Source organism: Telmatherina bonti (genome assembly GCF_933228915.1).
Source record: "Telmatherina bonti genome assembly, chromosome: 2".
In the NCBI taxonomy this organism is placed as follows: domain Eukaryota; kingdom Metazoa; phylum Chordata; class Actinopteri; order Atheriniformes; family Telmatherinidae; genus Telmatherina; species Telmatherina bonti.
The window spans coordinates 23,212,525-23,225,081 of record NC_136620.1 but is presented as its reverse complement, the minus strand read 5'-3'; the positions used below and the strand labels follow the sequence as shown (position 1 = coordinate 23,225,081).

Sequence of the window (12,557 nt, the reverse complement as noted above, 5' to 3'; positions counted from 1 at the left end):
CCCATGTCCAACTTTGTGATACAAGTCTGTCCACTGCTCTGGAAAACAGTAATGTGTTGTCCATTTGTCAGACTGCAGTAGACCCAAATTGATGTTCCAAAGCTGATAGTGTGGTTGGATGCAGCTCATTGAACTCGGCTTCCTTCTCGGATCCTGAAGAGGGCATTGTGCCTCCACCCAAGACAGAGATCTTTTCCCAGAAAAGATCTGCACTCTCTCCCTCCTCCCTCTGCTATTCCTGTACCGCCTAAAGTTTCCATGCTGGAAATCTCTCAGGTGAGCTCGATGGACACCCCAGTAATGGCCGCGACCGTCCTCACACCTGCTCACTTTCACAAAGCAGTCGTTCACAGACAAGTTGTGGCGGACACTGTTCCTCCAGCCAGGACCGCGACTCCGGAGGTGAGGAAATTGCTCCTCCATAGCTTTGTAGATGGAGCCCAGGTTGAGTTTCTGTGATGGGGAGGAGAGGATGACTTTGGCAATCAGGGCAATGTAAGAGAGTGACAGCTTTGAAGAATTCTGTGCTTCTTTAGGGGCAAAGCTCATCTTTTTATCTGTTGTATGGACTGAGCCAGTGAGAATGCTCTCATCATCTACCTTTGTTGCAATTGTTTTTACCGTGTTGCACTCTTCTGTCTTAGATGCAGCTGCAAAGTCAAATCCTGGCTTTTTTCCTTTAATATATGATGTTTCCATTAGTGGCTGTCTTCTTTCCTCCATTGTTTATGTCCACAGTAACTTCCAGGTTTCAGTACTTCAATAAAAGTATCCTATCTGTGTCCCACATCTTCCAACAGCCAAATCAAAACTACCATCCTCCCTGTCATACTTTTATAATACTCTCCTCCCAACAAGGGAAGGGCTCACCATTCTTCAGTTAAGATATAATATTCTTGCTCAGTGTTAAAGTATGTATTTTATTTACTTACTCTGATAAAGGCTGAACCACTTTGGGCTGGATTCTGACTCTTTGTCACAGCTGCATGATGAACGCAGGAAATACACCGCAAACAGTAAAATTGTGGTATGAGGTGATAAAACTTGGTATGGGATCAGCAAACGAAAGATTGTATTCATTGTGGCTAACTAACAGGCTCTCATGATCAGATATGGTCAAAATATGCCTAAACAACATGGAATGGCCATTTCTCCCATTTTAAAGCCCATGTGACACATTACAAGTAAAATGCTATGAAACACAAGCGGCTGCTGTGAATACTCCCATGCTAATGGTGTATCTCTTGGGGAGCCATAAGGGGAGGCTGTGCAAAGTAGATGCCCACAAATGTTTCAGAACTGTGGTACTTTTTTGCTAAAACAAAAACTATCTTTCGATCTGCAGTTCAGATTACTTTAGATACCACAAATATTCCTTCTGAAAGAAGCAAGTGGTCCGTATATTTCTCTCTGAGCTTGGCCTACTGTACATAGTTTATGTCCCTTCTGGCCTATTTATAGCGTTGGCCCCTGCAACAATGTCATCTGTAACTCGACTCCATCTGTAAAGTCAGAGCATGTTGAATGTCAGTTGCCAGAGGCAGAAGGACTGCAGTTTCCCGCTGACTCTCACAGACACTTCCATGGAGTTTGCGGGACAGCCAAGACTTTCTGAGGCCTGTAACCTCCTAGCCGTCCCAGGCCTCACCTGCTTGGATGTGGATGAAGATGAGGGTGATGTGGTCATCGGCATCAGACCTAAATCCTCTCCTCTCCCACGGAGAAAGAGCTCTGTATCGGACGAAGACTCCGAGCCAGAGCCACCCCCCTATGGCTCCAGGAGAGTGTCCTTTGCAGATGCCAAAGGCCTGAATCTGGTGCAAGTAAAGGAGTTTGACACATGGGATGTACCCAAACTTCCAGGTTATGACACTCCGGATGGTGAAGGCAGAGATGCGGAGGAATACCACCTCTCAACTTGTACATTTTTTCGTCCACTGTCATCTGAAGAACTTTTTGCCAATGTTATGGAGCAGAAAGTAGAACTGGAAACAATTGAATTACTTCCTGGGACCACCATAGTAAAAGGTATAATCCGTGTCCTCAACATCTCTTACAGTAAGGCAGTATTCATCAGAACCACTTTGGATGGATGGTCCACCCACTTTGACCTCTTGGCAGAGTATGTCCCTGGTTCTAATGATGGTGTAATGGACTGCTTTTCATTTAAGCTCACCTTAGTGCCTCCCTTTGGGCAGCAAGGAGCCAGAGTTGACTTTTGCCTGCGGTATGAAACTCCTGTGGGGACATTCTGGTCTAACAATAACAACAGAAACTACGTGCTCTTCTGTCACCACAGGATGAAAGAGGAGAAAGCAAAACTGCTGAAGGAAAATGTGAATAAGAAAAGCTGCCTAAAAACAATCAAGTAAGAAAAAAAATTCTTGAAGATCATTTCTAACAAATATCACAATACATTTGTTGTATTTATTGTGGAAGAGTAGAGATTGACTGACATCTACACTTGGTTTAAACTAAGTTCCTGGAAAAGTTAGAATTAGCTTTCAAATGCAATAAGAAACATAATCTGCTACATTATTCATATTTAATCCAAACAAACACAAATCCAAATGGTTTTCACTGTCTTCAATGACTTCTAATTAAAATTAGGAGATATAAACAAAATTGGAAACTGATGATGGTGTCCATTTATTTTCAACATAAGATTTTCAGATGCTTAACTGTTTGCGGTCATTGTGCTCTAACTCACAGTTTCAAAATGCAATGTCATCATTTCTAAAGACAGAGAAGAGATTTTCATATTTGTATTGAAATTATTTCTGTAGACTAGTGTTGATTAAAGATTTAGGCCAAATTGAAAAATGATGGAGGCTGCACGGTGGGGCAGTGGTTAGCACTGTGGCCTACAGCAAGAAGGTCGCTGGTTCAATCCTTGGCTGGTTTGGTCAGTGGCCTTTCTGTGTGGAGTTTGCATGTTCTCCCCGTGTATGCGTGGGTTCTCTCCGGGTACTCCGGCTTCCTCCCACCATCCAAAGACATGCATGATAGGTTAATTGGTCACTCTAAATTGCCCCTAGGAGTGAGTGTGAGCGTGGTTGTTCGTCTCTCTGTGTGTGGCCCTGCGATGGACTGGCGAGCTGTCCAGGGTGTACCCTGCCTGTCGCCCAAAGCCGGCTGGGATAGGCTCCAGCTTCCCCGCGACCCTGAATTGGAATAAGCGGTTCGGAAAATGAATGAATGAATGAATGAAAAATGATGGATTCAAGGGTTTTTTTTGTTTTCTTTTTCTTTCGGCATTTTAGAAAGATTTCTTCACTTATCTGGAAATGTAGCTTGTGAATAACATGATAATATTAGCCATTGAACTTACCAGTTCTCTCAGATTGTTACTGTTTTTATATTTGGGTAATGAGTTGTTTCCATTAGCTTTTGTCTAACTTAGAATTGGTCAACCTATGACTGATTTGCAAACATTTCTGTTAATGGTAAATAATAGATGGAACCAGATAAGTTGGTTTTTTTGTCCACTAAATATATTACAGCTCTATCTTCACATTGTTTTGTTACTTGGCTTCTTGATTGATTTTACTTGGATTAGAAGACAGACACTAAACTTAAGTTGGACTGCTCTGAATTTGATCATTTCACAGTCAGAACCTCTCTGCCGTGGAAAACGACTCATCTAAACAAGAATCATCACAGGAAAATATTTTAGCAGGTGAATCTTTGTTTGGAACAAGTGTAAAATAAAGATTTCCTCACTGAAATTCAGACAACTTTGACAAAATAAAGTGTCTAAGTGTTTCTTTCTTCTAGGTGAGTCTAATAATGAAGCTGAAGCAAATAAAATGAAAGCTGAGAGTCCATCAAGAACTTTAGAGGAAAAGAAAAAGGACTTAATGGTGAGTTACACTTAGCAAAGCCCTAAACTTGTGACTGCATCACAACTGTACTTGCAGGTAATCTGACAACTTAACCAACACAATGTAACAATGCTAATAACAAAACTATTTTATTCTCAGTCACTAAAAATGTTCAATGTAATGTCTTACCAGCCATCTGCTTGGAGCAGAAAACTTGCCATGACACGTGCTGCACTTTTCCCAAGCATGTCACATGACTGGAGCTTAAATACCAGCCGAGTAATATAATGCACTGTGCGTCTGAGGGACACTTTGTGCTTGCTGTTTGCACAGCCCCAGTGTGTCCTGTTTTGTCATGCTTGCTAACATGCAAGCAGTCAAAATGTTATGTAGCATGAGGAAGCTATTGTGTGACATGCACACCCTTGTCTCAATTCAATACAGCTATTATGCACACAAGCTGGAATTAATCTTTGTCTATTAATGGACAGATGGAGAACAAAGAGAACAGCAGTCGAAGGAGGCGCAGGAAGGCTGCACGGTTGGCCAGAGTGAGGGACTACTTTGCTCAAAGAAATGGAGGAGCAAATGACTCTGACAGAGATGAATCACATCCAGAAATAAAACAGACAACTCAAGAAGGAATCCCAGAGGAGAAACATGCAGATGTGCACTCATATTCTACAGGGAACAGTGAATCAGAAAGTACTCAGTTTGCTTTTGAAGCCATAGAAACAAGCAGCGAACTCCCTTGTAATGTAGTGCATGGTCACACAACTAGCAAAGACGTGGAGAAATCTGACCCGGCCGTGTTAGCACGAGTTGAGAGTGCAACAGATATCCCTGACAACCCGCTGCAATCAGCTGATAAGTCTGCACCTGCAAAACCGCTAAATATCAGTGAGTTTGTGCGAGAATCTGAGGAAAGCAGTTTGAATCAAGATGTGTGCGTTCGCAACATTGAAGCAGTGAGTTGTGAAAGCCTCAATAGTCTAGCTGGTAATTTCACATTTGGGACAGTGGTGGCTCCTTTGTACCATCAGGTGTTTAGCAGGGCAGGAAATGAAAGACAGAAAGCAGGTGGTGAGGAGAATCCAGTGGATAGTGGAAACCTCAATATTTCTTTTGGACAAGGACAGACTGGCAACATTATTCTAACCGAATTTAACAAGAATAGCAAGAAAGTTCAGGAAAATATGATTGATCATCGGGACTCAAACCATCCAGAAATCACCCTGAACAGTGTAGACACTGTCCAAAATCCAACTGAGATTGAAGTGGAAGCAGACCAGAATTATGCAAATAACGTTGAAGCTCCAAACCCTCTTTTAGGAGACACTTTACAATGTCCTAATGTGTTAAATCACTTATGTGACACTGATTTGTTGGCTTCAATGATTCAGGGAGAAACAGAGCATGACAATCTGACCCAAGACCTCCATAGACAAGCAGCTGAACCACAGCAATGTCAACCAGCAGAGCAGACATGTGCAGAAACTCTAGATCATGTAGACGAAACACCTGAACAGAGTGAAACATTAACCCTTCTCAGACCTGTCCAGAGTGTGTTGGAGAACAGTTTTGAAGAAACAGAACAAGAAGCTAACAGCACTGCAGGGAACAACTGCGAGCATACAGAGGTGAGCCGTGACACACGTTTAACTGAGACTACATCACAATATAACTTATCTTTTGGGGAGAGTAAACTAGAAACCCTGGAGGATTTTAATTCCAACCACATTAATAACACAATTACAGAAACTAGTGTGTGTAGCCTTGGTTGTTGTGAACCAGAGAAAAATGATCTCATAACACTTGAGATATCTTTAGAAAATCAGAAAGAAACTAATTGCAATGAAAAGGGGAATGGAGGAAGGTTTGTTTCAAATAAAAATGAAACTGAAAATAAATCTATTTTAGAAGGAGATGAACTCGTAAAAAATTATATGGAGGGTAATGATCACAGTCAATCAGACATGTTTGTGCAGCTCAAAGTTCCAGACACATTAGAAAAGATAGAGCATTATGATATGGAACCTGCTGTACCCAAACAGACATTGACAGACACGAATGTGCTGAAAAACTGGGAAATGATGGTAGAAGAGGAGGAAAATGCCATTATAATGAACGATGAGGAAGGTGAGCTTGTTAATGGAAACAATAAAGAAGCTGAAGCACCGGAGAAGGATGATCCAGAAAGAAAAACAGAAGAATTTGAGGAGGAGACAACAGCTGCAGCAATACAGGAGGAGAGCGAGGACAACACTGTCGACTTAGAAGAGAAAAAGTGGATAAGAGAGGAAGAAATTGTGGCAACAGAGGCTATAAAAGATGCAGAATCAGATTATGTTGAAGTCAGAGAAACAGGAAAGATATTTGGTGCAGAAAAAACAGCTGAAGATGAGAAAAAAGAGGAACTAAAGGAGACAGAACTGCTGAAAGAGAAACACTTTGCAGATATACAGCAGGTCAACATTGAAAAGACAAGGGTCCTAGAAGAAGAGACGGTAGAAGTGGAGGAAAAGATGGAAATGATTTATGAAGGTGAAGCAGGTGTTGAACAGGAGCATCACAAAAAGCCAGAAGAGGAAAACAAAGAGGGACAGATTTCAGATCCCAGAGAAGAAAACACAGTTATTGCAAAAGGAGAGGCAGAGATTGTAGCAGACTTGCGCATGGAAATCGAAGGCAAAGGCGACAAAGTGGACTATTTTGAAGAGAGGTCAGACAGTACACAAAGCAAGGTTGTCGATGGTTTATCTGCTCTGGTGAGCAATGTGCTGGAGGTTGAGAAAGAATATACAAATGAGGAGCAACATGACAACATTAGGACAGATATTCCAAGTGACAAAGATGTTACACATGACCGATCAAAATCTGGCAAACACTCTGCTTCAGAGGCAGTTATGTATGTTTCAACAATTGAACCTGAAAGCGACCAAGCGTGTCAAGACAGTGCTTCAGCAGAGTCGGACTCTGACGATGAGGTGGAGTTATACATGCACTGTTTGAAGGCCGTAGGGGCTTCAACACAGGCCCATAAAGACAGAATCAAAGATACAAGTTTCTCTGCGAGCAAAAGGTCGTCGATGAGCAGAGGAAAACTGCAGTCGACACCCATGCCATCCATCAGTGAATCGCTGGATGAGGAGCAGCACATTAGCATCACTAAGGAGAGTCATGACGACAGAAAGACGGCAGCCTTGACAGCTCCGTCAGTGTTAAGTGGACAGGAGAGCAGCTGCAAAAATGTTACACAGTGGAAAAACATGTTTTCCTGCAGCAATATTGCAAAAACACTATTATACACCACCCTGTTAGTGATCTTTTTAGTTGTGGCATACCATTATGATTTTCTTGCCTGCTTTGGGCTCTACTTGATATCTGTTGTTTGGCTTTGTCGTCAAGGAGACAGGCAACCAGTTAAAAACAATAACAGGGCAAATTGAAGTGGAAAAATCAGTGTTGGGTGTGTTTAAATGTATCTTTTTGATTTTGTTGACCTCATACATTTTTATGTATATTTCCTTACTAATAGTTGAAGCATTAAACAGATCAGACAGCAATAATAATGGACATTATATATTGGGCATTATATATTATTTATGACACATATATTGTATATTCCCTATGGGAGGATTTTTAGTCTCTGTTGTCAAGAGTATAAACCTTTATCTTCATGTCTTTATGCTCTTCTGTTTGTAAAGCTTCAGGTCACTTCAGTAACATCCTGATGGACAATGATAAAGTCTGAGAGAGCATTTAGTTTAAAGGTTTAAGTAAAGCCGAGTGTAATGTGTGTGGCTGCAGCCAAAATCAGTTTTTTGTTTTCATAGCAATCACATTAATAAACTTTACAGCTGATGAATATGTTTGAGTCTGTTTTCATTTTATTGTTTGTTTAACTGATAAACAAACTCAGAATAGAAATATTCTCACCAAAGCAGCAACTCAACGCATTTAAACATGCAGACATGGTCATGAGGACTTGTTGAAGTTTAAAGCAAGTATGAGATACAGAAGAAAGTGATTGAATAGAGTGTATTTGTGGGTTTTTGACAGGTTGGTCTGAGCATTTCAGAAACTACTTATCTAGGAAATTTTCAAACAACTGTCTCTAGGGTTTACAAAGAATGGTCTGAAAAAGAGAATCTACCCAGTCTTTCATGAATACGTATTTACTGAGGTCAAATCACAATCACATTCAAATGAAAGTGTTTTTATAGTATATACTGAGTGGTGGCACACCCAACAGAGGGCTGCCATGTTGCGTCGCCATCTTTGAATAGGGTAGCCAAAAGGGGACAAACTTGTTCACCTTACCCTTTTAGCTTTGAGTCCCCATCTGTTGTCGAGGAGAGGCCAAGCAAAGACAACTGTAGAGCATTCAACTTAGTGTTTTCTTTAGAGATGGAAACATAAATGGCAAAGATGGTTTGTTAGTTGGCATACAGTGGAAAAGCTCAATTGCAACACTTTTCAGGTGGGGGTTGATGTCCTCCCTCTAGTCACATGATTTCACATGACATTAGCATTTAGCAGTAGCTTGGTACTAAATACATTGAGGCAATGCTTGTAACTTATTGGCATCAATAACAAAACAGTTATGTGTAGTTCTGAACCTCTTCACCTGAGGGGACACTACAACTTGTGCAAGATTTTGACATTTTCACACTTGTGACTCTTGAGGCTTTGATGGTAATAAATGGTAATTAAACGGCGAGGCGCCTGAGAGCACAGCTCAGTTGTTTGCATTTAGTTAGCACACTGCTAGATGGAAGTAATTCTCACACACTGGGGGCTTTAAATCTCTTCCTACAACAATCCTTATCTAGAAGGCATCCTTATCAGCCCTAATTACCTCATGTAGTTTCTTCTGATGCTGACGAGCAGCAGTTCAGCTTTGAAACCTCCTGAATGACTGTGCCCATCAACATATTCTTGAAAATGTACCAATTTACCATTTTGAGGGAGCTCAGGTTAAAATCATGAATTCAAAATATAATTTAAAAAAATGTTCATGTGAAAAAAGTAATTGCCCCGCTTGTAAAGTCATGAGTTTACTCAGTTTCCCATTTTTTGGAAAGCTGAGTTCAATTTCAATGACAAGACCCAGACTTGGCAGACCTGTTCAGTTACCAAATCACATGGGGTCATTAAGGCTTGCAGAGCTTTTTCTCCATTAGGTAAAATCACAGTTTTAAACAAGATTTCTGTATTTATCAGGCTATGTTTGTCTAATTTTGTCTAATGTCTAACTTTATATGTGTATGAGGATCTGACACTTTAAGTGTGCCAAATTTGCAAAATAGAAAGAAATCCAGAAGGGGGCAAATACTTTTGTCAGTATACTGTAGGTACCTTTTATTGGTAGTAGCAGATGTTTTAGTTTCTTTTTTGTTTGTTTTTTAATTTCCACTATTCAGCACTTGTACATTTGTACTCTGTAGTATTATGTAAAATCATTTGAACATTTACTTTTCAGTAAAACAATCCAATTCACAAACAAATTCACTTAAACTGTGTGATTTTAAAGGTTTTGTGTCTTTATACATATGGATGATTATTCATAAATTATCCAGTCACAATTTATAGATGCATTAAGATGCGATACTGTTGTACAAGTCATAAATTACTATATAGATTACATATGAATATAATAACCCTGGGTGACCAATAGTGACATATGGGCCAACCATTTACGAGTAATTTTAGTGATTAAAATTAGTCATTTTATCCAATGCTGAGTATGAAATTCAAACTGGCTACAGCTTCTCTGAGTAGACACAGTTTCATATTGTTACTATTGGTATTTGCTCTCACTTCATTTACGTTAAGTGAAATGAACCAAAATAGTTTTAGTTTGTTAAACATTCATACACTTAACAAATTTGATTTAACTGGAAGTTCATCTGGTTGTGGATAAAACTTGATTTGATCAATCTCACATAAATTAGAAGAGATGCTTTATTAAATTGTGGGGTTTTCTTTAACGAGCAAGCTCATTTTAAGACGCCCTTATCTATAATAAATGATGTATTCACAAATGTTCTTCCATGAGGATTCCACTAGACACCATACATATAAGTCACATTCATATGAGTTCCTGTACAAATAGACCTGTGATTGTGGAGATATAATTACTAATCTCATTATGTTCATGCAAAATTTGAGCAGAGACCTCAGAAAATAGGCACAAGACTCAACGAGTTAATCATTCATAATTAATCATATATTGACTATGATTCCCTGTTCTGCTTAAAGTTTTAAAGGCAGAACTTGCAATGAAAATCTTCTACAGTGTAGTATTATGTTTTATGAAAATGATGAACATGTGAAATAATCTACAAAGGAAGTTAATGAATCCATGAGTGGTAAGGAGAAACTGTTGAACAAGTATTAAACCAATGTTCTGTTTTCTTTGTGAATTTTCTTGCACAAAACTGGATAAAATCAGGAAAGAAGCTGTTTTTTTTCCTGTCAGTCTGCTTTAGAATATAAATTCAGAATGGAAAAAAAGAAAAAAACTAAAGAATGCTGGCAGTGGAATGTCATTTATTGTGGTCTGACACTGAACCTTCATAAAAACACAGAAACCAGAGTGAACTGCTGTTTGGCTTTCTGTTTCTGGGATGTTGAAATGCCTCTTTTTGTTTTATCTCGGGCTGCATTCTGATCAAATCAAGTATCACATTATTGTTAGTTATCAGTTTAAAATATGTTTGGCATCAAAAAGACCAACAGAATCATTAAACTATCCTGATTTCACTGTTTAGATGCCAAATTTAGGGGTTTTGAGGTGCAGCCTTACAATCAGTTCCCACTGTTAAACAAACAGTTCTTGTTGAAGGGATAGAAGAAAATAGTTCAGGATTATTCCTCTTCTTGCTCAGTTTCTTATTGGCCTTTAGTCAGGAATGCAGGACATTTTTCCAAACTGCGCACATTAAAAATAGTTGAGAAATCTCGAGAGGGGTCAATGTTCATTTCTCACATGCCTCCACTGTCCATAACAGTAAATCTGGTGAAGTGATTGTTCCTTGGCAAACACTCAGCTCCTGCCTGCAGTAGTTATTTTTCTTAGAATAAAGAAACAAAGAGCCACTGAAACTCAGCTCCTGCTTGATTTTCAAATGAAGCTTTTGGCTGTTCATCTTATCGCATCTTCAGGGCTTTGGGGCAGAGTTCTCCCTTTTAAAGAGGAAAACAATAATGTTTTCAACAAATAAATAAAGGTTTAAATTTCAATTTTAACCATCAAATAGTTCATGCTTAGATTTTCTTTTAGAAATGTCTTGATTTTAAACTGAAAACCTATCAGTACGCATGAATAAAGTAATATCTAATAAAAAGGTGTTTGTTGCTAAATGTCACATCTAATTGGCCTCGGATCTAATTCTGCTGCCATAAGTGCAGAACCCAGGAGAAAAATAATTATTTTTTTATTAGCTGTGCAGGTGAAGTTTATTTTGGCCATGTGTCACCACAGCCTGTTGGCAGAACGCTGCTTCCATTCTGGTCCACAGTGTTTAGCACATACCCAAACAGCTGCCAGACAACTGTCCTCACGTCCACACAAACAAGATGTCTGACCTCTTTATTACTAGAGTACGGCAATAAAACGAGTCTGAACAGCAGAGTGGATTTTAGAGATGAGCAGTGCTGTCTCTAAAATGATAGATAGCAAAAATATATCAGATATTTACTTTATAGGTAAAGGGTATTCAAATTAACAGGAAAAAGGCGAGAAATAATGTAAGAAATTGTCAAAGACAAGATGTATGTTTTTGCTGTTTATTGATGTAGTCTTTATGTAAGACTTCACATGAGTGTCATTAATAACATCAACTGAAATTATAATGGCTTTATGTCATTATTAATGACATTTTCTCAGGCAGTGTCACGGTGCATCCAGAGTGAATATCTGCAGCTTAACAAACAGCCCAGCAGAAGGCATGTGCTCTGCGTTATTTTAGGAGTGAAGAATACTTCTCGGTTTGTAACCACAGATTGAATAGTTTTAAATACAACAACAGTTGTTCTCACTTTAAACCAAATTAACCTTGTATTGTGTATCAGGACAAAATCAGTATTTATTTGTTCTCTATTTGTTCTGTTCCAAGAATTTAACCCTATTAAAATCAACTGTATTAATCTGATAGACAACATTAGTGTTTATAGGCACTGTCAACTAACTCCTGTGAACAAGTTGGTACAAAAAGTAGGGAACTTTGTTTAGTGGAATATTTCTATCTTGTTACAATAGTCCTGGCAATAAATATCATACGGTGGGAACACCTGTGTATTGCTCTTTTAAATGATCCCACATTTGTAAGACAAATGCATTTGTGGTGTGCAGCAGAATCAAGACCATGGGTTGCACACACAAACAACAAATCCACTTTTCTCTATCAATGCTAGTATGGACTGCCACCACTGCCCCTCATCATCAGGCCTGTTCGCACCGGTGTCCACAACATTTGGAACCTGGACATGTGGAGGTGAGTTGTGTTCAGCAATAAGTCCAGATTCTGCTTGCAGCAGTGGGGTCATGGAGAAGATGCAGAGAACGTTATGTTGATTGCAATGCTTTAGGTGGTGACAGTGCAACGGTGTGAGGCTCATCTCCCTCACTGAATAAACAAAGCTTGTAAAAACTGGAGACAGTCTCAGTGAAGAGATATGTCAAGATTAGGTTCTGCAACCAATGGCATTATGTGATTTTTCTCTCGT

At 39.4% G+C, this 12,557-nt stretch overlaps 1 protein-coding gene across 2 annotated transcripts; it reads left to right on the top strand.

The window, feature by feature from the left end:
* Positions 1 to 286: 286 nt before the first annotated feature.
* ppp1r3ab (protein phosphatase 1, regulatory subunit 3Ab) lies at positions 287 to 7,686 on the top strand. Of its 2 annotated transcripts, XM_079246671.1 has the most exons (5): positions 287 to 402; positions 2,300 to 2,368; positions 3,612 to 3,679; positions 3,778 to 3,863; positions 4,316 to 7,686. In XM_079246671.1, the coding sequence occupies exons 2-5, from the start codon at positions 2,301 to 2,303 to the stop codon at positions 7,271 to 7,273; spliced, it is 3,180 nt and encodes a 1,059-aa protein (XP_079102797.1). In that variant the 5' UTR covers positions 287 to 402; position 2,300; the 3' UTR covers positions 7,274 to 7,686. The 2 variants fall into 2 exon arrangements, with proteins under 2 accessions (XP_079102797.1, XP_079102796.1); XM_079246670.1 differs by lacking the exon at positions 287 to 402 and having other exon boundaries at positions 1,547 to 2,368.
* The last annotated feature ends 4,871 nt before the right edge of the window (positions 7,687 to 12,557 follow it).

Excerpts from the sequence above, each read along its gene's own strand:
- ppp1r3ab (XM_079246670.1), top strand. The coding sequence starts at position 1,584 with ATGGAGTTTGCGGGACAGCCAAGACTTTCTGAGGCCTGTAACCTCCTA. Across the intron at positions 2,369-3,611 it reads AGCTGCCTAAAAACAATCAA|TCAGAACCTCTCTGCCGTGG; the intron begins GTAAGAAAAAAA and ends ATCATTTCACAG. Across the intron at positions 3,680-3,777 it reads ACAGGAAAATATTTTAGCAG|GTGAGTCTAATAATGAAGCT; the intron begins GTGAATCTTTGT and ends TCTTTCTTCTAG.